We start from the raw sequence: 25838 nt of genomic DNA on the forward strand, positions 1-25838 counted from the left end.
GTTCAACCGACGAACCGGAAGTCGATGTCACACCGAGCATGCGCCGCTGCCTCTATGCTGCCACCTGGTGGAGGAGGTGTGTATTGTGTAACTGTTACTGAATACATGATTGTGCCTTCCACTAGCTTCAGGAATAACATGAATGTTAAACAAAGTTACTGAATACATGGATGGTGATTGATGATTGACATTCTTTATTTATAGGAATACTAAACCCTTATCTCGTTTAAAGAGCACACCACCAATAAGCCATGAAACAACAGGTAACAGAGTATGTGGAATGCGACATCGTGAAAACATAATCTTCTTCCCACTCTGCATGGAAGTGATATGTTTTAGGCTTCTTTGCCGCACGCATCTTGATATACGATTGATATCCTTTTGATTTGTTTAATTGTTAACAACACAACAGACCATGCAGACTTGATCTTGATATATGATTGATATCCTTTTAATTTGTTTAATTGTTAACAAAGCAAAGTTACTATATTTACCCAGGGTATCTGGGCTAAGCTCAAGAACTTGTTTCCAGCCAGGCCCTGCTCATAGAACATTTCATGGTAGTGGTTCAATGCCTTGCTCAAGGGCACTTCAGCGGTGGTAATTTTAACGTGTCGGACCGCTGATTCGAACTGGCGACCTTCCGGTATCAAGACCGCTCCGCAATCCGTTCGGCCACCGCTGCCACAACACAATGCAGTGCCTTGAAAACAAGGCACTGCATTGTGTATGTTTTTTGTTTTTTTTTCTCCTTTTTCCATGGCAGCTAGTGGCAGGCGGTCTACCTGCGCAGCGCTTGCGATCGACGTAATGGGCATCCCTGATCTACCACATCTGGAGGCATGATCATTGAGAGCCCCACTCTCCTCCATGAAGGGATTTCTCAGGTCCTCAAAAGGCATCCACCAGTGCCAGCACACATCTGTCTAAAAAAGAATTATACAGCCTCTGAATGTTTAATAATGCACATCAGAAAATTACCTTGTAGCCAGCTGGCCTTTTTGCGTATTGTTCATGACGGCTCCATTCTTCTGACTTATAGAGGGTATGCGCGTGACATCATCATCATACCCGGAAGTTATGCGGGAATGCCTACTGAGTGGCAAAACACTACTTTCTGGCCCATACATCCAAACAGAAAAGTCCTATTTGATTCCATTAAATGACTTTAAACAACATTAAATTCACTTTGTCACTCACTTTGCCACTCAATTTGCCACTCGATCTGCCATTCACTTTATGCATGCGCATACCCTCTATAGGTGGCCTCAATTTCCTGCGTGCCAACTCATTCTAAAGAGAAGATTCCAAAGCCAGTACACCATCTCTATTTCTTTCAGATTCAGAATGTCGCTTGGCTTTGAGGCCAAAATTGCCGTCTGTAATTCGTCCTTTGCGGTGATCATGCCAGTCTTGGTTGTCCGCTTCATGGCCAGCAGTCATAGTGTTATGGATGACGTAACATCAAACTAACCGTTACGTCATTCTCCCTTCTTTATAAGGCCCAGTCCAGCCAGAATCACCTTATCGGACAATAAACTTGCGAAGGGAACCTACATTCTAAATCTAACCTCCTTAACTTCACGACTTGGTTCAAAACCTTAATTTAATCAAGACAGACCCTCTGTATTTTCCCTGCGTTTGGTATCTTCCCCTGTCAGCTTCGATTAAGGTATCTAAATCAAACCTTAACAGTATTTTCCCACCACCTCAGGTCGAAGCGGAGTCCCCATGGACACATCTAGGAAACCCAAGGACCTTAAAATCAAGCACGTAGTACCTACCCCATCTTCTTCCAACAAGGGACCCACTTCTGATATGAAGACCAGCCCGAAGACCAGGCAGTGTCCCCCCTCCAAACAGGGGGACACTGCCTCCACTCTCGCACAACTACTGGTACAACTTACTGCTAGCCAGCAGAGACAAGAGGTTCTCTTGACTAACCTTGCTGGGAATCGACCCGTTCCCTTAGGAACAGACATCTTAGGAATCGAACCCTTAGGCAGTTACTATTGTCTGACGTTCCAGTATATTTTCACAAGTTTTATGAGTCAATGACAAAAGTAAGTGCATGTATATGTTGATGTATTGTAACTATTGTTGTGTTTTAAGCCTCGTAATGCGTGATTCATGTTGTGTAAGAGATGCAAGCATGGATGTTATCTATAAACTTCTGTTCAAAGTGTGAAAAGAAACACTACTAATATCTACAGATGCAGTTTAATATTGAGCATACAGTATATGGTGTGATTTGTTACCATGGTATAGCTTGCATAGCCTACTCATTGTGATGGAGTGGTATTTATTATTTGTTTGTTCATTTTGGCAAAGTACCGGCGTCTAACTATAGATGTATTCTGTTTGTTATACTACAGAACTGCTGTTTATAAAGACTGTGGAATTAAAAGGAAGTCAAGTCTATGTCCATCATTGCATTCTGACCGATGCACCATCTTGGTGAATGCACAAACCGCAAAGAACTTGCACCCCCATATTTCCCTATTTTATACTCGTCATGATGTGGTTTACGATTTTCCACCACTGTGGTAGACAACACAGTGTCTGGGTTATGTCTACACCCTAAAATGGGACATATCAGGGGCTATTATCTCTGTGCCGTAGCAGTTGCCCTATAGCCTCGACGACCTTACAGGTGTATGCATAGGCTCAATTTATGCGTTATGTAGACATAGCGCTCTATAGTGTATGCACATAGTTTCATCATTATATAGATATTCCACTGTTAGGTTCTTAGCTTACCTATGAATTATTCATGATGACTATTGTTGACTATTGTTGTCTCCACCAGGCCGAAGGCATGGGGAGAGAGTATGTTTTGCACTCCGTCCGTGTGTGTGTGTGTGTGTGTGTGTCCGTCCGTGTGTGTGTGTGTCCTTCCGTCCGTCTGTTACCAGCTAATCTCCGGCACCGTTAACCCGGTCGATGCCAAACTTTGCACACACACTCCCTGGATGCCAACGATGAACCTCTGCCCCACATTTTCCAGAACGGCCTGTTATAGCGCCACCATGAGGCAGCTTTTCACATGTTTTACCTAAAACTGCACCGATCTGCGTGAAACGTTGCATGCACACTCCCTAGAGGCCAAGGACAAACCTTTGACCTGCATTTTCCGCATCTGCCTTTTATAGCGCCACCAGGAGGACTTTTGTAAAACACATTTTTTGATATTACTCCTCCAGATTCTGTCCAAAAATCTCACAAATCGTTACACAGTATCTCTATGGTCATGTGCGCAAGTCGGATCTGTCCGATATTTCATATTCCATCCTAATTGGCTATAATTGGCTTTCACAGTTTGCAAGATTGCCCCGTTTTGAACAAAAGCCTCAAATCATGAACGCAGCGTGCAATTTACGTGAAATCTTTCACACATTTTCTTACTAGGCTGAGGAATATATCCCACCCTTTTCACATATAGCGCCACCAACAGGTTGATTTTTGCAAAACAATTTTTTTGAACAAAATGCCTCAAATCATCCAATTGCCATCAAAGGCGTATGAAGAAATGGCACCCTTTTCACTTTGGCCTATTATTGACCATGTTTTTGCTCTTGCTTACTGTAAATCGCTCTGGATTAAGAGCATCTGCTAAATGCCTAAATTGTTTATGAGAGAGCCATTACCATTCAAGCTTTTCATAGCACATTGTACAGGTGACAAAAACAAGGCCGGGGAAGTGAAACAAAAAACCAATTAGGTGTGCAGAAACAGACGATAATTTCAAGGCTATCCGCTATCCGTTTCAAATCTATCTTGCTGATATCATTCAGATGTTCTTCTAATGTATCTGAGTGATCGTTTTCCATCGCCCTCATTTATCTTTGTCACATCGTTCCAACTGGGTTCCAGTTCATCTCGAAAACATGACGCCAAACTGTAATCTCCCTGTCTGTGCACGCACGCACGCACGCACGCACGCACGCACGCACGCACGCACAGGAAGCCATTAACATCCCCCGCCCCTCTTCATTTCCTCACGGTGGAGTCATGGTTTTTCTGTGGTATCGATTGTGCCGGGGGCACGCCTCATTAATGGCCTCGCTCAAGATGAAGTCAGCTGCCGATGGATGAGAGAGAGAGAGAGAGCTGTTTACTCGGCACCAACCGCATCGTGACGGACAACGCAGGGAACTGGATTATACACTAATCTGATTAGTAACGACAATGATGATGATACTGCTGTGTGTTTTTAGACTAAACAGGTAACGGTAACATTAACAAAAGGATACTTTTATGCCTCGATTTGCAACGGGCTTCTCAATTTCTAGGTTAACAGGGATGACTCATTTAACCCAATAAAACAGGGAAAGCATCTGTCCCATTTCCCATTTTTGCATTTGCTACTTAAAAATCACAACCGTGTGAACTGAGTGGTGCAACTCCCCTCTCCCCTCGCCTCTCTCTCTCTCTCTCTGTAATTAGCAGGCACCAGTGCAACACTATCTCTCTCTCTCTGTTTCTGGCACAACAGCGCCACTTTAGTACTATTTTTCTAACGTAGTACTAAAGAACTCCTCTATTTGTCCTCCGGCGACTATACTCATGATATGACCTTCATGGGCGATGCTGGCTCACAGAAAAACTATACTCATGATATGACCTTCATGGGCGATGCTGGCTCACAGAAAAACTATACTCATGATATGACCTTCATGGGCGATGCTGGCTCACAGAAAAACTATACTCATGATATGACCTTCATGGGCGACGCTGGCTCACAGAAAAACTATACTCATGATATGACCTTCATGGGCGATGCTGGCTCACAGAAAAACTATACTCATGATATGACCTTCATGGGTGATGCTGGCTCACAGAAAAACTATACTCATGATATGACCTTCATGGGCGATGCTGGCTCACAGATAAACTCCAGAGAAGCAAACATGCAACCCCACACACATCTGAAGAATGTGTGTGTGTGGGTGTGCACGCACGCACGCACGCACACGCACACGCACACACACGCACACGCACACACACACACACACACACACACACACACACACACACACACACACACACACACACACACACACACACACACACAGTGATGCATAACAGCTTTTGATCTATAAAGTGACGTTTGAGTCACTGTCAGGCAGAAGACTCTTAATTATCCCCCCCTGGCCTCCCTGTATTTTAACTTTATCACTGTCAGGCAGAAGACTCTTAATTATCCCCCCCCTGGCCTCCCTGTATTTTAACTTTATCACTGTCAGGCAGAAGACTCTTATCCCCCCCCTGCTGGCCTCCCTGTATTTTAACTTTATCACTGTCAGGCAGAAGACTCTTATCCCCCCCCTGCTGGCCTCCCTGCATGTATTTTAACTTTCTGTGTGTGTTTTTTTGGGTAAATTAACTCCCTACGTGATCATACACTACAGCAGTCACACACAAAAGTTGTCAAAAGTAGCAGATCCACAAGCTCCACAATTCAAATGTAAAAAATGGCACGAGTAGCAGATTGAGTACATAAATATCAGCTTTTTTGTATCCTTAAAAGTAACAGTTTTTGGACTTATGACAAAGTCATACGATTTTTGTCACACACACACACGTTACCGCAGTGAAAATTGTTCTCCGCATTTGACCCATCTCTTGGAGCAGTGAGCCGCAGCGTGCGCCGCGCTCGGGAATCTGATTAGTAGATTTGACCCCCAATCCAACCCTTTGATGCTGAGTGTCAAGCAGGGAGGCATTGGGTCCCATTTTTACAGTCTTTGGTATGACCCGGCCGGGGATCGAACCCCGACCTCCCAGTTTCAGGGCGGACACTCTAACCACAAGGCCACTGAGCTGGTTTCACTGAGATTGATGTTTTCAAAAACTATCCCGCTCCCACACCAAGATGGCGGCAGCACCAGGAGGGGGTGGGGCGGAAGGGGGCGGGGCAAGGCGAGGCCGAGATAGGCCCTTATTATAGGGAGTAAATGATAGTTAGCAACCAAATGGACCCTTATGGGTCTGTAACTCAGAGTGTACAAATGGAACTAAATGGTTCCATTTGTACACTCTCATAGTTAAATTAACATTGATTTGAAAATATAAATTGGGGGAAAGAGATAGAAATACCAGAAATGGGGGTCCGTAGACTAATGCATGTAAAATTGGGGGGGGGGGGGTCCCTGGCATATGTTTTCAAATGGGGGGCCGCGGGCTAATTAGTGTAAATTTGGGGGTCCTTGACATGAACAAGTTTGGGAACCACTGGTCTAGATATAGCAGTAGTATATAGTCATCATCATTGCCAGCTAGTGGCTGTTATAAATCATCACACCATCCCTTTTTCTTGTAAAATCACAACAAAATACTTTTAAACATTTCTGTTGAACTCTGTGAAATTACACAACTCTTAATATATACATACAAAGATAAAGATAAATAGTATTAGAAAATAGATAAAATAGCAAAAAAAACTGTGGGATAGAATATATAGTGCAAATGTATCGGCTAGCAGCAGTTGAAATCCCATCCAAAAAATAGAAAATCATCAACACTGGTGTATGTGAGTGTGTGTGTGTGTGTGTGTGTGTGTGCGTGTGTGCGTGCGTGCGTGCGTGCGTGCGTGCCTCAGGCACAGTAGAGGCGTACAGACAGTTGGACTGTCTGTACGGCAGCCCTCCTCCTCGCCTTCAGAACGAGACTTTGACCTGTGCGTCCACGAAGGCAGCGCCCAACGCCTGCACTGCGTCGCCAAGGTCTGCCACTCACTCACTCGTTAACTAAAACACCTGAAACAGACAGGGGAAGCATATTGTTTTTTAAATGACCGGTTAGTTTGATTAGAAAGTTCTGCATTGTCCCTATAACTCATGCATCAAATCACAAAACGTGTCGGCTGAGTACAGAAGGGATTCTTCTAATGGTTTGTTTGATTTATTGATTGATTGATTGATTGATTGATTGATTGATTGAATACTTTAATAACGGCTTGCAAAGAAGTACAGAAATACAGATAATGCTAAAAGGATAACACAGGCCTTGTTTCCATTCTGGTTCTATGTATTCAACTCATCAAGCGTGGGCATTGTGTGTACAGGTTGACCTTGCAAAACAGTGCAAATTGTTGGAATGTATGATCGTTAATTGCCTGTATATATATATATCACTGTATGTATATTTATACCTTTATTGAGAGCACGTGACCTCATACCGGTCACGTGATCAGGTGATCTGTATATAGGGAAGTGAAAATAAAGACACTGCTCTCTCAGCCATGGTCTAAGAAGCAAAGCCACGTCTGCTCTCCGAGTCTCTTTATTGCCCCTCCGTCATGCTTCCGGCTAGCTCTGGGTTGTTGTTGGTTTGACGCTATACGCCAGTGGTGGGCCGTCAGGGCCAGCAAGGCCTTCTCTGCTGGCCCACTTGCCTGATGCCACTTGCCTGATGCAGAAATTTATATTTTATAATAAGTTTTTCTTTTTAACAAATATTATATCTATAATATTATATATAATATTATATTTATTTAGCTGCCACTGCACTGTTTTTCACTCAGACAGGCTGGATGCTCTGCTTCCATTCTGTGCAGGTACAACAGCCCTTGGGTTTTTTTTAACCAATGAGATTATTTCCTTGTGTTGTCTCCGGGTAAAATTCTCTACCGGGAGGCCTGCAGAAACTCCAGTGAATCCCCTTGCTGTTGAAATGAATGGGATCAATATAGAGATTGACAGGGTCCTTAGCCAATCAGATTTCAAGTTTGCCCTGCTGGGCGTTTTCTTTCAAGTACGAGCGCCAGCTAGCTGGCCTTTGGTGACGTTAACGTCTTGCTTGGATCCCATCATTGGGGGGAAATATTGTCAAATGAGAAAAGAGAACTGGGTGTTTCAAACTTTCTGCGCGAGTTCCCATTTGTGGGTTGATTGAGGAGCTAAATAGATTTAACCCACAAACAAACGGCGAAGGAGGAGAAGAAACAGATTTACAGTCAAAGCATTTTTCGAGAAGGAAGGACTTCAAGAAAAGCTTGCAGGGTAGACCATTGGTATGATGCAGGCAGCCATGGTAAGGATCTTTATATAATATTTATATACATGCGATCGCGATGCGACGCAGCTTATTGATTGATCGTTTTATAGGCTATGGTTGTGGACTTCAGGATGTGTGGTTGTCCGTGCTGACAGTGTGTGTGGCCGAGTCTTATGTGGCTGTGCGCTGCGGAGCCACTTGTGTGTGTGTGTGTGTGTGTGTGTGTGTGTGTGTGTGTGTGTGTGTGTGTGTGTGTGTGTGTGTGCACGCGCGCACGCGCTGCGTGTGTTTAGTCCCCGCCGGTGCAGCATAGCTGGGATATTACAGAGCCTGATATGAGTGTGGTTCAGTTCCACCAATTTTTGCGTGGTTTAATGTTGTATAAGAACATATGACAGGGGGGGGGGGGGGGAGGGGAATAGCCGATCTACAAGCCCACAGCGCGTCGTGAGCTTGTAGATCGGCTAGTTTCGGGGGGGGGGGGGGGGGGGGGGGGGGTGTTGAAGGCCTAGTTCATTTCGGCACGGACCGCCACTGCTATACGCTAGCTTTGTTCAACACAAATAAAAGTGAGATTAGACAAAAGTTGCCTGCTAGTGATTGTAACCATGTTTTGCAATTATATACTCTGTTCATCTCTCTCTCTCTCTCTCTCCTGCCCTGCCTACACATCTGTCAGACCCCACTTCTGCATTGCTGTACTGAAACGTCACACACCTGTCCTCAGACGATTGAGGGTTGTCCACTCCATGCGGGGCAGGTGCTGGCAGGAGCATCTGTTGCCTCCTTGATGTAGTGGTGAAGCCTGGATGTTCTGCTGCCTTCCACTGATCCCTGCATCTCGCCATCACCCAGGAAGTCTTGGAGGTGTCAGCTGGTGTTGTGTGAAGCAGTTCCTGGACCTGTGTGGCAAAGGGGCACAGGGACTTGTTGTATGGTTAACCCATTCTGGGTGGGAACCCCTTTTGGTGTTTTAAGCATTATGTTATACTTTAGCTATTGACAAATAGCAGATCTACAAGCTCATAGCGCGGCACCGAGTGCGGCACTACGAGCTTGTAGATATGCTATGTTTGGAAAATATTGAAAATGTGTTGCAAATATTAGAATATATATATATATATATTTTTCTTATAATTTTTATCCCACAATTTTGTAACCCATTTTTTCACCCCTGTGTCAATTATCTAATGTGATCCTGGGCTCTACACACCCTCAGCCAACCTAGTCCCCATATATGGGAGACATGGGGAGACCAACGGACTTGAACTTGTGCTTCCTTCATGCCTGAGTGTCCAAGTTGCTCCTTTACACCTGACAGGGGGGAGTTTCCCTGGTTGGACGTAGCGCGTGGAAGGAACACGTTATTCCAACCAGTTCCTTTCCCCTCCATCAGGCGCCCCGGCTGGCCAGGGGGAGGCAGTTTAGAGACCAGGATTACTGCATGTTTTTTTTTGAGGGTACCTACCCTAGGGGACACGGGGAGAACATGCAAACTCCACACAGAAAGGCCCTTTCGCCAACCCCGCCTCGGGTATGGGCACTGACGCGGAGGAGGAAACACGCCGCCAGCACCCACAGCGTCCCGAGCGGGAATGGAACCCAGGACCTTCTAGCTGTGAGGCGACAGCACTACCAACTGTGCCACCATGCCCCCAGAATATATATTCTTTCAGAGCGAATGTTTTTAACTCCAGTCTTTGCTTCTGGGGGGGAGGGGGTCAGCGGCCAAATACTGATAATTCTGGGGGTCCGTGACATGAAAAAGGTTGAGCACCACTGACATGAAAGCATAGGTTTTTCATGATTTAGAAGACACTTGTACAATCGTCCTCATGTCTACAACTGTTGAAAATACTAAATAAAGTATCAAATAAATAAAAAAAAGGACGTCATCCGCTTGCAGCGAGCTATACACCTTGAAAAGTCATGACTCTTACTAAACACCAAAACTCAAGTGTACACTTAAACTGTTATTTTGGCTTGTTTACTGTTAAGTGAGAGACCCACAGTTTGGGCTCATTCTTAGTTCTTACTAAGCCTCGCTCTCTCTCACACACACTATGTTGTCGCCAAGAACGAGCTCAATATTTACAAAAACATACAACCGTCACTCTATTCCGAGTGATGCGGGCTAGAGTTTAAAGCCCAGGAGAAGGCCGTCGCTAGCTTTTCAGACGCCGCCCCCCTCTTGGGGACGTACACGTTTTTACACCCTATTCGAGTGCAATCTGAGCTCAGTCCAAATGAAAGCATTTGTTTTATTGAGCATAGTTAAGTTGACAAAACGGCACAGGAGGATGAATCACGCACAACATTACAACCTTGACTTGGGCTGAAAACCTTACGCCCAAATACGGAGATGACTGGTGTCATAGTGGTGATGTTATACTGTACATGAGTGATGTCATTATACTGGTGGTCACATGGAGTCTGGTTTAGTTGACTCGATGTCTTCTGGTTTTCCTTCATTTAGTGACCTTGTTGGCAGTGAGCACACTGTTGGTTGTCATGGCTACCAGTTCCCACCTGATGTCGTGTGGGAGTTCAGACTGATCCAGACTGTAATGAATAACTGCTAGTTTACATAAAGTCTTAAGAGAAGGACTCAAGTCTAAGATGTACAGCTCATCAGTGACTATGCCGTCTCTGCGTTTGTATCCCCCGAAAAGGATGATACGATCTCCCACCATGCAACAGCACATACCGCTCATTGGACTCGGTCCTTTCCCCTTGGGCTCAACCTTCTACCAGGAGAAGGTCTCTGGATGGAATTTCCACAAATCATTGAAGCGTCCATACTTCCAGTTCCAGCCACCAAATACGTAGAGCTCTCCATTGTAGATAAATGCTGAATGACCACAACGTCCTAATGGAAGACGCCGTGCAGAAGGTGTGTACAGCCAGTGGTTGGTCTTTGTGTCAAACACTCTGATGGTGTTGTTTTTGTAGTCGTTACTGTCACACAGGCCCCCAAATATAAACATCTTTGTCCCGATGATGGTGGCAGATTGACCGTATGAAGCAAATGGTGCAGTTCCTCTGGTGTTAATTAAAGACCAGACCATTGTGTTGGTGTCCAACTTGTACATGTCATTATAGTATACAGTCTGGTTGTATCCTCCATGGATAAACATGACCTTCTCCAACACACAGGCTGAGTGGTACTGAGTGGTAACTGGTGGAACAGTACCAGAAACCATGCTGGGTTTGAACCATCTGTGGGCGTCGACATCAAATGCAAAAAGCACATTGCAGTAAGGATAGCCCCCCCAGATGTAGACTGTATCTTCAACCAACACAGCTGTGTGGCCGTAGCGCCTGGATGGAACCTCAAGGTGACCGTCTCCTCTTCCAGGTTCCACCGGAGGTAACTTCTTCCAGAATAAAGACACTGTGTTGAAGACATGGACATCCATCTGTTCCATGTTGTTATATCTAACTCCGTCATGGCCTCCAAAGGAATAAAGTTTGTTCCTTACTGCTACAGCAGCATGTTCGGCTATCTTTGGTCCTCCTGCTTTTGAAACGGTCCAAGACAACATGTCTTTCTCTATTTCTGTCTGTCTGTCTGTCTGGTTCTGTGTCTTCTGGTCGCTCTCTTCTCTCTCGACTTCTACAGTCCTTTTCAACACGGTGCATAATCTTATATATCTTCCGTTGTTTGAAATCAAACGCAGCACAAACTGTTGCCATGCACGCCTTAACAATACCAATTCGCGCAGCAATTATTTTCTGCACCATTTGACTCAAATGTCTGTGTGTCATATTCTGCTATACTTGTGGGTAGAGATGTCCCGATACTGTATCGGTATCGGAAAAGTATCGGATCGGCTCTTATTTGGTCATATCGGTATTGGCAAATATGCCAGTCTAAGCACAGATCCGACACAGGGGTAAGCGGTTGACACTATGGCAGGTAAATAAAATGTTGGGGCATGTGGAGTTTGCTTTCAAGTTGCACTTTTGACTGAGGAGTCTGCTATAAACACAACACGAAATATATAGCTAGATAACTATAAACACTATTCCCGGTTGGTGGACTTCAAAATAAGTTATTTTTTCTTTTTTTATTATTATATTATATATTATTCTCTGGTATCGGTATTCGGTATTGGTTAACACAGAAATTGTGGTATCGGGATCGGTTCGGAAACGAAAAAAGTGTATCGGGACATCCCTACTTGTGGGGACATTTGGTCCTCACTAGTGCAAGGGGATTTGTCTTCGTTCGAGATCTGTGTAAAGGAGCAGTTCACCGCAAACATTTGACTTATTACTTGCGCAAGCAGAGCGCGCAAGTAAGGTGCTTTATCCGGCTCTTTGATGTGTATGCCGTGGTACATACGATGGTGACGTAACAGAGATAGGTTTCATATTACATACATGTATACATAGAGACATTGTGCTGTATTTTGCGTGTCTTAAGTACCAGGTCTTATTACTTAACTTAAGACCTGGAGGCGTGGTCAATGCTCTTTGGCCACTCAGAATAGCCAAATGGCATTGATCACGCCTCCAGGTCTTAAGTTATGTAATAAGACCTGGTACTTAAGACACGCAAAATACAGCCCATAACCTTTAATCCACCCGACACTGAAACATATCTTTATTACGTCACCATCGAGAGACTTTGGAGGGTTATACCCCACATTGATACATATCTTCATTAAGTCACACTCAAAATCAGTATATGTACCACGGAATGCGCATAAAAAACCCAAGTGACCACAATACACTATACTTTTCAACTTACAACTTACATATACAGGTACATACATACAACTTACATATACATACATATCTTCATTACGTCACACTCAAAATCAGTATATATACCACGGCATACGCATAAAAAAACCCAGGCGACCACAGTATAGTACTTTTCAACTTACAACTTACATATACATACAGTACATACGTTACATATTAGCTAACCAATATTGAAACATATCGTAATTGCGTCACCATTGACGGACAGTTATAACCCGACTTCAGTATTTAATTCCAATGTTTTACAAAGAGGCTGAGATATGAAAGTCTGTAGCAGCAAGGAAAGCGTGCAAATATTGTGGTCGTGTTGGGACGTATGCACGTGAGCTTGGTAGCTATATATATATACTGGACCTTGATACCAACCAAATAATACAAATCCTGTTAGTGTGGACGTTGATGGAAAGATCAAGACAAAACCAATAGACATTGCCAATCATTTTGCTGACCATTATGAAATCAAGGTAAATAATCTCAGGTCCAATATGCATGTAAATGCCTCAAACGAAGAACTGGTGGGAAATATAGATGCACAGATTATGCAGGGGAAATAATGCAGTTTTGTTTTACCACCAGACATATCTTTTGGTGAAATTGGGAAAATGTTGTTGTTGCTCCCTGAAAACAAATCTCCAGGGCATGACCTCATTGACAATAAATTACTAAAATATGCTGCCCCATTTATCGCTAGACCTGTGAAATACCTATTTGATATTTCTCTGCAACAAGGCAAGTTTCCGACAATATGGAAGCATGCAAAAATCTGCCCTATTCCTAAGAATAGTAAATCCGCTTTTACTGCCCCAAATAGTCGACCAATCAGCCTACTTTCCTCCCTAAGTAAAATCTTGGAGAAAGTAGTTAGTGATTATATATGGAAATACATGGAAACAAATAACCTATTAAATCGTGCCCAACATGCATACCGTAAAAACCATTCCACTGAAACAGCTCTCATTGACATGACGGATACCTGGCTGAATGCTCTCGACCAAGGTAAACTTGCATCCATTTTACTCTTAGATTTCACTGCCGCTTTCGATCTGATTGATCACACAATTCTTCTAAAAAAATTAAATCATTATGGCTTCAGTCAGAATTTTATCAATTGGATGAAATCCTATCAGTATGGCAGAAAGCAGTCTGTATATGTCAACGGCTCATTTTCCTCACCTCGTTCTACTTCCGGTGGAATTCCACAGGGGAGTTGTCTTGGTCCTCTATTATATATTATATACACAAATGATCTTCCATTAGTACTAACCAACTCAAATGATCTTCCATTAGTATTAACCAACTCAAATGATCTTCCATTAGTACTAACCAACTCAAATGATCTTCCATTAGTATTAACCAACTCAAATGATCTTCCATTAGTACTAACCAACTCAAATGATCTTCCATTAGTATTAACCAACTCAAATGATCTTCCATTAGTACTAACCAACTCAAATGATCTTCCATTAGTACTAACCAACTCAAATGATCTTCCATTAGTACTAACCAACCAACTCAAATGCACACATGTTCGCTGATGACACAACCATCACTGCAGTAGCTGAATCACAAACTCAGTTGCACGAGCACCTGGCAAATGATTTTAAACACGTTGTTAAATGGGTTGAGAATAACAAATTAGTACTGAACACTGATAAAACTAAGAATATGGTCATATGCACCAACAGAAAAATAAATATGTTAGGGCCATGGAACTTATCTTATGGAGGGGTACAGATAAATGAGGTCACAGAAGTCAAACTACTAGGAATTAAAATACAAAATAATTTATCATGGACAGCTCGTACCACAGATATCTCTAAAAAGGTAATGCAAATGGCAGGAATGGTTGGGCGAATTGCAGGGCTTCTATCTGAAGAGACGTTGAGGCTAATATCCCGTAGTCTGATTTATAGTCACGTAAACTATTGCTGTGCAGTATGGGGCAACGCAGCTCAGACCGATATGAGAAGACTGCAGCTCACACTAAACAAAGCAGCTAGAAGGTCTTAAGATGTGGGTATGAAACAGACTGATTGATTGATTGATTGAAATATTTATTAACAGTTTGCAGAATTACAGTACATTTCAAGCACAAACTCAATACAAAGGCTGTTAACTGTGAGTGGACGACCCAATTAAGCATTACACTTGTTTCCAATAGGGTCCACCATGTTCAATTCATCAAAAACATTTAGAGACGTACAAATAGACACTTCTATATAGACAAAGAACAGAACAGGAATTCATCGTAATGGAGGTAAAAAGGGAAAATAAACATATACAGTGATGGAAAAAAAGGGGTGGGTGGTGGGGGGGATTCACGTTCAGCTCCGTTCATTTGTTTGTTTTCCTTCGAGGAGCTGCGTTGGGTTCCCAAGTCGGCTCCGTGGCCGTACCTTGAGTTGGCTGTGTGGCCGTGACCGTCTCTTGTGCAGACACGGGTGAACTGCATAACAGAATGGGATGGCCCACAGCACTTGAATGCATAAGAAAACAGTCTCTTGCATTGATTTCTAAAATAAAAACATATAATAAACCAGTAAACATAAAGAATAAATTAACATTAGTTCGCGAGAAACATCAGGTCAACACAAGATCAAGGTATCTGAAATGTATTTTTGAAATGCAATGTACTATTTTGTAATGTAATATAATGTATTCTGTAATGTATTTATTTATTTCTGGACTCTTGGAAGATTAGCCGAAAGGCTAAAAGAGATCCAAATAAAAATCAAATCAAATCAACCAAGCATATATGTACATAAAAAATCACACCCGTGTGAACTGAGTGGTGCAACTCAGTGTGGGGGTCCCCGGAACTTCCAGACCCACAGGAACGCGCCCAGGTTGCCAGCCCGGTTCCGGTGAGCTAACCTGACTCCGCCAGATGGGGCAGCAGAGAGTACACTGGGTTCCCGGATGGGAGCAGGAGGGGGGAACCCAGTGTACTCTCTGCTGCCCCATCTGGCGGAGTCAGGTTACCGGTGAGCTGCCCCGCGTCCGAAACGGTCGAGAAATAGGTTAGGACAGTCACAGGTTAGGACATAGGGACATTGCTGTTCCTTGGAGTGGTTGCACCACTCAAAAAAATCACACCCATGTGAAGTGAAAGGCACTCTAATCACCGTACATCATCATGTACACTTTATGTTGGGGCTAGCCAGGGCTGCATTTATAGATTGCAACTAGTGCAAAATGCTGCTGCACGCCTTCTGACAGGTACAAGAAGGCGTGACCACATTTCCCCCATTTTAGCTTCACTGCACTGGCTCCCTGTTTGTTTTAGGATTAAGTTTAAGATTGTATTGTTTGTTTTTAAATCCCTTAATGGGCTAGCACCTCCCTATATTTCAGATCTTTTAAAATTGTATGTCCCAGAAAGATCATTGAGATCAGCAAACAAACTTCTGCTGGAGGTCCCAAAGGCAAAACTGAGACTTAGGGGAGATCGTGCCTTTTCCGTAGCTGCCCCTAAACTGTGGAATGAACTCCCCCTCTCTGTAAAACTGTCCCCCTCTATCCCTATTTTTAAATCCAGTCTTAAAACACTTTTTTATTCCCAAGCTTTTACCCCAGAGTGAGTTATTTTTTATTTATTTTATTTTATTTTTATCTTTTGTTTTATTGTTTGTTTTGTTTTTCTCCACCCTGTTGTATATTTGTATCTCTATAATATGTTTTCGACGATTTTGTGCACTTTTATTTGTGTTTTTTGTTATGTTATGTAAAGCACTTTGGTCAACTCTGTTGTTTTTAAACGTGCTCTATAAATAAAGTTGGATTGGATTGGATCATGCTTAAAAATAGACACTATTTTAGACACCCTGACGGTAATCCCAGAGATGAGCGATATTTGAACTAATAGAAAATGGTGAATGCATAGGCCTATGCGTTGTACGTGCGTTGTGTAAACCGGTGAATGTGCGCACACACAGGTGGTCCCCCCTCCCCTCTTTTCCTCCTTTCTCCTCTCTCTTCTAATTTATCCACCTTTTTGTTTTTGTGTGTTTTTTTTTTTTTTTCCCTAGCATTATCTCTGCATTGGGGAAGAGTGGGTGGGTACAACGGGGTGGATGGGAGGGAAATGAGGGGTGTCTATATCTATGTACCACAAATGTATATGTACATGTATATGTATATGAACAAGGACCCCACATAGGAGGGGAAAAAAAGTGTAAAAAACCCAATAAAAATATATAAAAAAAATAAAAATAGACACTATGCCTATTTGCTCAGACACTATGACGTAAAATTATCCATTCATTGTCAATGAGAATTTAATGTTTGTGTAGGACAAAAATAGGCACACTCAGATGTAGATATAGGATGTATTGTTCACAGTAGTTATGGGGTAAATACAACACATCTTTGATAACATTTCTGTAATGATAAAAAGCACACATAGAGTACCTGTAGTGTTGAAACCTTTATTAAACCAAGAAAACAAACACATTATCAATATTTCCATCACCCTAACCCAGGAATAAAAGGGTTTCTTTAAAGGGACACTGAACCCTTTTTGCAAAAAATAATAATATGTTAATGACGTTTAGAAGATTTAGAACACTTTCCTGGGGGTCTTTATGTGTGTAATATGTGGTTTTAGATATTTTAGATTTTAGCAGTGAGCCCAGTGTCTCTGATGTCATCGACACTGGACTACACCGCTTCCTTCCTGGACTACAATTCCTATAATGCTTTGGTGCACTGCTCCTCCTTGTGGATAGGGGGAGGGCTGTTTTACTGAGACAACATGTAGTCCAGGAAGTAAGTGAGCCCAGTGTCGATGGCCTCACTGGGCACACTGATACAATCTAAAATATCTAAACACACATATTACACACATAAAGACCCCCAGGAAAGTGTTCTAAATCTTCTAAACGTCATTAACATATCTTTCTGTGTACCTTTAAGTTCCGGGAAAAAAAAACACCTCAATAAAGACACTAATCTCTGTAGACTATAAACAATCAAAGTAATAAAAAAAAAACTAACTCAACCATCTCTGGAATCGACCATATTATGTACTATGATAATGTAACAATGTAAAGAACACACATATTCAACACACAGTCAACAGCTACACAAACCCAGCAGCTTGTCAGCACTTTACTGCACCATATTTTACTGCATATCAATGAACATAATAATTATTGCATAAATATTAATGAATATGACTTGTTAAAATCCTGACCAATGTGGACACACACACACTAATGCTCATATTGTACTACCAGTAACCTATGAGCTGGAGGGAATAATGCAAGAGAAAAAATGACATTCCACAATGTTGAATAGAAAATAAGATCCATACACAAGATAAAACAAAAATACATCACAAGAAACTATTAACGTGTGTTTTATTCAGTCATGTTTGTCAGATTATGTAATTCCTCTGCTTTTGAATCATTGTCATCCTAGAATAGACTGCCTGATCATATGTGACTAAATTTGACTGAGGGACTGCCATTTTTAAAGCAGGGAATATTAAAGCAGGGAATCATATCAAATTGACATATTGGTTGTTCAGTTTGACCCACCAGTTTTGGAGATATGGCTTATAGAGTAATGTCTTACAGAAAACAATAAGTTGTGAAAACAGGCTTGAAAGGTTCACTTCTGTGGTCTCTAACATTACACCTAGCTACATGTTTAAGCATTTATTTCATATTTACATGTCAATTTCAGCTCTGACACTTATTTCAGACATGCTCTATTATGTGAAGAGTCAGCCTGTGCTATTAAAACAAAATCTCCTCTGGTGAAAAGCTGGAATTTGCGCGATGGCAGTCTCTCAGTCAAATCTGGTAACATATGTCTTACAGCTTTTCACCCGTATGAGTCATCATGTGTGATTTTAGATGACCCGTCCTAGTAAAGCATTTACCACATACTGTACAAGGAAATGGCTTTTCACCCGTATGAGTCATCATGTGTGATTTAAGATTACCCGTCTCAGTAAAGCCTTTTCCACATACTGTACAAGAGAAGGGCTTTTCACCCGTATGAGTCATCATGTGTGATTTTAGATAAACCGTCCGAGTAAAGCATTTACCACATACTGTACAAGGAAATGGCTTTTCACCCGTATGAGTCATCATGTGTGATTTAAGATTACCCGTCTCAGTAAAGCCTTTTCCACATACTGTACAAGAGAAGGGCTTTTCACCCGTATGAGTCATCATGTGTGATTTTAGATGACCCGTCCCAGTAAAGCCTTTACCACATACTGTACAAGAGAAGGGCTTTTCACCCGTATGAGTCATCATGTGTGATTTTAGATGACCCGTCCTAGTAAAGCATTTACCACATACTTTACAAGGAAATGGCTTTTCACCCGTATGAGTCATCATGTGTGATTTTAGATGACCCGTCTTAGTAAAGCATTTACCACACACTGTACAAGAGAAGGGCTTTTCACCTGTATGAGTCCTCATGTGTAATTTTAGATCACATGTCTGAGTAAAGCCTTTACCACAAACCGTACAAGTATAGGGTTTTTCACCCGTATGAGTCATCATGTGTGATTTTAGATGACCCGTCTTAGTAAAGCCTGTACCACATACTGTACAAGTATAGGGTTTTTCACCTGTATGAGTCATCATGTGTTTTTTTAGATCACATGTCTGAGTAAAGCCTTTACCACAAACCGTACAAGTATAGGGTATTTCACCCGTATGAGTCCTCATGTGTACTTTTAGACTACACATCATAGTAAAGCCTTTACCACATACTGTACAAGAGAAGGGCTTTTCACCTGTATGAGTCATCATGTGTGTTTTTAGATGAGCCGTCATAGTAAAGCCTTTACCACATACTGTACAAGAGAAGGGCTTTTCACCTGTATGCGTCCTCATGTGTGTTTTTAGATTACTCGTCCAACTAAAGCCTTTACCACATACTGTACAAGGAAATGGCTTTTTGCCTGTATGAGTCATCATGTGTGTTTTTAGATTACACGTCACAGTAAAGCCTTTACCACATACTGTACACGAAAATGGTTTTTCGCCTGTATGAATCATCATGTGTCTTTTTAGATCTGCCTTTAGATTAAACATTTTGCCACACTCTGTACAGCTAAAAGGTTTCTGCCCTGTGTGACTCCTCATGGATTCAGGTTGTTTTGATGATTTCAGGTCCTGCTGTCCTCCCACATTTTGTGTGTTTTGTGATTTCAGTGTGTTTAAAGCTGACTGATCTGTCCTAGTCTCCTCCAACTCATCACTGTCTTCAGTGTCAGATTCAGAACAGTGTGAAGAGAGGAGCTGCTCATCACTAGTTGGTTGTGATGTTCCACAGTCCTCTACATCAGCTTGTGTTTTCATGTGTTCAGTTGAGGTGCCGGCTACAGGCTCTGTCTCTCTGTTTTCATCATCATCATCTTCACTTTTCACTGCTAGTAATGTCAATGTTGACCCACCAGCCTCTTCTGGTCTTTGAAGTAGCTCCTCCTGTTCTTCTTTAATGTGTGGAGGTTGTGGTTCCTCCTGGGCCAGACTGGAGCTCCTCTCCTCTTCAGGTGGAGCCTCCTCTTTACACACAGGGAGGTGCAGAAAGTCTAGGAAAAAATAATACAAAGAGACTCTATAAAAGGTTTGAATCTTGTAGTGCAGAGTAGTGGCTGTAAGAGGTATCAACAGATTGAAAGATTGAACATTGAAATGTGACGGTGAACTGACTGCGCTCTGTGCTGTAAATAGTGTGGCCGTTGTGTTTACATTGCAGCACTCTCATAGAAGATGTGAGATGAGCTGAATGAGAGGTAGTCATTATAATAGATATATATGAGAAAGGCTAGATGACACGTCCCCACTGCTGACCAATGGAGAGTGACGTTATAGAAGGGGTAGATGACTCGCCCCCGCTGCTGGCCAATGGAGAGTGACGTTATAGAAAGGCTAGATGACTCGCCCCCGCTGCTGGCCAAAGGAGAGTGACGTCGCCGCATGTCGGCCATCTTGCTAAAGGTAGCTCGCCCACTCTCAGCATTGTGTCTGTGTAGCTTAGCATGTACTTTTTTGAGTGGTGCAAACCACTCCAACAACCAGCTTTGTCTGTAGCCGTGTACCTGTACGTGTACCCGTGTACCTGTACGTGGGACCCAAAGAAATGAGCATGGTTACTATGGTCACTGACATTACGTCAGACCACAGCTGATCAGGCTATATAAGACCTTGCACTCAGTTCACACGGGTGTGATTTTTTAATAACCATAACTTGCTCAATTTTCAACTTATTTTCAAACAGTTTGGTTTGTTATAAACATCAGATGATACTGCATACTTATAATGGACTTTCATATAAAAAGGATTTAAGCAGATAAGCATCCTGAATCATAGCCATGTTGACGGAGTTTGTAATAAACCAACCCATTTGTACATCTGTAAAGATTTCAGCGAGTTAAGAGTATTTTTGTTTGGGCTGATTACCAGCTACCATAGAACGTACCAGAAAAGTTCACTGTAGCAAGATGGCCGACTGGTGAACGACGCCTTTTTTCTCACTGGTACCCGTTCCAGAGACCATATTACACCAGTCCTCCGTGACCTTCACTGGCTCCCGGTCAAACAAAGAATCCATTTCAAAACACTCCTGACCACCTACAAAGCACTCAACAACCTGGCTCCCCTCCAAACCTTCAAAACCGGCCTCAAAACACACCTCTTCAACTAAAACAAAATACATACATACATGGATGCACCTGGGACGTATCCTCAGTGATGTATCCCAAGGTCATCAGGGTTTCGGGTCTCCCAACATCATACCCCTCACTCAGGTGACCCAGCCAGGGTGATCAAGTCCCGACTTACGTCCCAGTAGCTACCCTCGATCAGTCCCATTAGGGAAAAAACAGGGCCACACAATCCGTTCCTCCTGAACTACTCTGCCGGGACTGGGAGGTACCATTCTGGCGCATGGAAGGACTAGGCTCTGTGGGTTGACTCCTGTCCGGGCCCCTCCTACGTCTCACCAGGTCCACTCCCGCTCTCACCAGGTCAGGCCCTGTGCGTTGCACCAGACTGAGTCCCAGCATCAGGCACTTTATTCAGGAATGGTGGATTCTCGAGCCGCAACGGTTCCGCAGGCTCCACCTTGCCCTTGGTGGTGCAAATTGCTTTAACCAAGTAACCCTTTTCACTGTTTTTAATGTTTTTAGCTCTTAAGTGTTTATTTATTTTTCCTAATAAAGTTTTTTTTTTGTTGTTGTTACCCCTGCCGCCAATGTAAAGCATTTTTGTTTACTCAGAAAAGCGCTATATAAGTTTGAGATATTATTATATTATGTCTATGGTCATTATTATTTATTCCATCTAGCCATTATGTCTATGGTCAATATTATTTAGAAAGTAAAAGTAGTAGTAAAAGTTAATAGTAAGCCTTGCCGAGCCATGAGGCCCATGGGCAGGAGCCTATCTCCTGTTTCTGTAGCGTGAGGCAGCTTGATGTACAAGTACACCCCCTAGACATGACGCTAGTATATCGCAGGGACTTACCCCAAATCCAACCCTTGATGCTGAGTGCCAAGCAGGGAGGCACTGGGTCCCATTTATATAGTCTTTGGTATGACCCGGCCGGGGATAGTTAATAGTATACTGAAGTAGAATTAACTGCAAAGCTTCAGTGAATCTTTACACCCTCAGTACCGACCCACTTTCACCAATAAAATAAATAAAGACATCTTTACACCCTCAGTACCGACCCACTTTCACCAATAAAATAAATAAAGACAGATTGCTTTAAACTTACTGGGATCCATGTGGTCTTCAGGTTCATGTTTAAGGTAGTCTTCAGGTTCCTGTTTAAGGTGGTCTTCAGGTTCCTGTTTAAGGTGGTATTCAGGTTCCTGTTTAAGGTGGTCTTCAGGTTCCTGTTCAAGGTGGTCTTCAGGTTCCTGTTCAAGGTGGTCTTCAGGTTCATGTTCAAGGTGGTCTTCAGGTTCCTGTTTAAGGTGGTCTTCAGGTTCATGTTCATGGTGGTCTTCAGGTTCCTGTTTAAGGTGGTCTTCAGGTTCCTGTTCAAGGTGGTCTTCAGGTTCCTGTTTAATAGAACCAGTCGTGGCTGGAGAACTGATCTTCACCTGCAGACTGGACTCCACACAATGCTCTAAAATGAAGGAATACAATAAATACTTTAAAGATGAGTGCCTCAATATTTGTATTTTTTCCAGTTTTTCACGTGTCTATGAGGTGACAGTACTTCATCAGACCCCCTGGTGTGTTTCGTATGTGCAATGGTGTATTCCCTTTGTATTTAGGGTGTCTTCCTGGAGGCTGGAACCCTTGACAGTCAATGAAATAAACACTGATGTGTGTCGTAAGTGTGACGTATAATTAGCGCACGCACCCACGCACCTCCCCCTATATTTTTTAATACGACAACCTCTGTGGGCAGAGCTGCCACATACACAAGTGCATTTTGAACAGAGCGGCGGCAGGGTGCTCTGAGTCTGTACCAAACTGTGTGACAGCTGTCAGTCATATGATTTTGACACATTACCAGCTGACAGCAGGCGTGAGCAATGGCTGAATTAAGCAATATTACACGAGAGGGTGTTCTTTATCGTCATTAATGCACGCCTGCGGTGCCGTAGGAACTCGCCAGAAAGTAGCAGGTCATAACATGTCGCTTGTTAGATTAGAATCGATAAAGTGATATTTGATTTTATAATACCTGCGAGAGTGTCACAGCTCATCTCCCAGTCTAGTAAGGTCAATGATGACACATCAGCCTCCTGCTCCTGTTCTTCTTTAATGTGTGGAGGTTGTGGTTCCTCCTGGACCAGACTGGATGTCCTCTGATGTTGTGGAGGTTGTGGTTCCTCCTGGACCAGACTGGATCTCCACTTCTCATATTCAGATGAAACCTCTTTACACACAGACAGAAGGAGGAGAGAATAGGTTAGCATCAGCTCAACAACTCAAATGCTTTATTATCATGTCAGGATGACATTGTTTAAAAAACACAAGTAGAGGCTCCTGGAATAGGCAAGCCTGTGTCTGTGTGTCCGCACTTGTTTTGGTTTTTTTCTTCATCTGAACAACAACTATTCTCTATGAGGCAATAAGGGCCTTTCTCTGCCCCACCCCTCCCATTTGTTTATATTGTGTTTAGGATCCAAGATGGCCGCAGCACCAGGAGGAGGTGGGACGGAGGTGAGGGGGTGGGGTCGACATATGCCCTTACTGGGCTGCGTTCACACATTCAAGACACAAGTCTTGTGTCTGCGTTTAATGGCTGCTCCAATGCATTTCCATATGGTTTGACCAAACATTTTGTTTGATGGGGAGGAGGGGGGCAGAACACATCCATCAAAGCTGTGTTCAGACACAAGGCAAGTGTCTTGAATGCAGCCCAGTAAGGGCATATGTTGACCCCGCCCACTCACCTCCGCCCCACCCCCTCCTGGTACTGTGGCCATCTTGGAAACTAAACACATGGGAGAAGGGTGGGGCCGAGAAAGGCCCTTATTCTATGGGCAATATCGGTAGAAGGCGCAGTGGAGTAACTCAAGGTATTTTTTTCCCGGTACAAATTATACCTGCAGTGTGTAGTTTGGTGTGTGTGTATGTGTGTGTGTAACTGCAGTGTGTAGTTCGGTGTGTGTGTGTGTGTGTGTGTGTGTGTGTGTGTGTGTACCTGCAGTGTGTAGTTTAGTGTTGTGTCTAACACATACCTGCAGTGTGTAGATCGATGTCCATATCAAAATCAATGTCCAGCAGTTTGTTTTGTTTCTCCAGCAGAATCTCTAGTGTCTCCATCTCTCTCTGGAAGAGGCTGCACATCCACACCGCGGCCACACGGAGGCGCTCCAATACAAACACTCTGACATGATCATCAAGCTTCACACAACAAACCTCAGGACCACGCTGCGGTTTGTCCAAAACACACAATATGTCCTCTCCCACCACTGACGTCATGTGTTCATGTATCTTCAGCCGTACAGACTCCATTTGACTCGTTTTACCTCCTTTAGGAGACATTTACACCAAATAGACTCTCTTCGAAACTACCGCTGTTTCCTTGGCTTCAACACCGACAAATTGAACTCGATGCTGGGCTGAATGAGTGAGGATACACCGCTGGAGTGCCAAGAGATGATTTCGGGTCGTCACGTTTCAGTGACACCGAAGAACCGACTTGAAATGAAATTAAATGAAATGATTACTATATTTACCCAGGGTATCTGGGCTAAGCTCAATAACTTGTTTCCAGCCAGGCCCTGCTCATAGAACACATTTCATCGTAGTGGTTCAATGCCTTGTTCAAGGGCACTTCAGTGGTGGTAATTTTAACGTGTCGGACCACTGATTCGAACTGGCGACCTTCCGGTATCAAGCCCGCTCCGCTATCCGTTCGGCCACCGCTGCCATATACTTAATGTAATATAAACATAGGCTGTATAATGTGTAAATGTTTCTGTTCCTACTGTAATATAGAATGTGTGTTAAATATACTTATAACTTATAGGCAATAGTGTGTAAGAGACTATCTTCCAAACTACCGCTGTTTCCTTGGCTTCAACGCCGACAAATGGAACTCGAAGCTGGGCTGAATGAAGGAGGAAACACCGCTGGAGTCCCGAGACCGAGATGGCTTCAGTTGTTAAGACTCGGCCGTACCTTGAGCTAGCTCTCCTGGCGTGGCTGCTCCAGAGAGTTGGAGATCGGGGGTCGATTCCAGCTCAGGGTGATAAACGTTACGTTGTTAAATATACTTAGAACTTATATAATGTGGAAAATGTCTCTTTTCTCTAGAACAAAGAGCTTCTCTCCGATTCCGCCATTACGCTGAAAACACACATTCACACAACAGGCATCGACTTCCGGTTCAACCGTCGGACCGGAAGTCGATGTGTGACACTGTCACACCGAGCATGCGCCGCTGCCACCAGGTGGAGGAGGTGTGTAACTGTTACTGAATACATGATTGTAAGGATGAATGAATTGACTGCCTTCCACTAGCTTCAGGAATAACATGAATGTTAAACAATGTTACTGAATACATGGATGGTGATTGATGATTGACATTCTTTATTTATAGGAATACTAAACCCTTATCTCTTTTAA

General features: G+C 43.1%; 1 protein-coding gene across 1 annotated transcript; it reads right to left on the reverse strand.

The window, feature by feature from the left end:
• Positions 1 to 2: 2 nt before the first annotated feature.
• LOC306917700 (uncharacterized protein) lies at positions 3 to 25537 on the reverse strand (the record flags this gene model as incomplete). Its single annotated transcript, XM_079530608.1, has 5 exons — positions 24446 to 25537; positions 23443 to 23637; positions 22519 to 22875; positions 18773 to 20329; positions 3 to 64 (listed from the first exon to the last, which is right to left on the reverse strand). The coding sequence occupies exons 1-5, from the start codon at positions 24750 to 24752 to the stop codon at positions 3 to 5; spliced, it is 2478 nt and encodes an 825-aa protein (XP_079386734.1). The 5' UTR covers positions 24753 to 25537.
• Between the last annotated feature and the right edge of the window lie 301 nt (positions 25538 to 25838).

This window comes from Electrona antarctica (assembly GCF_951216825.1).
Source record: "Electrona antarctica genome assembly, contig: SUPER_24_unloc_1, whole genome shotgun sequence".
Taxonomy (NCBI): domain Eukaryota; kingdom Metazoa; phylum Chordata; class Actinopteri; order Myctophiformes; family Myctophidae; genus Electrona; species Electrona antarctica.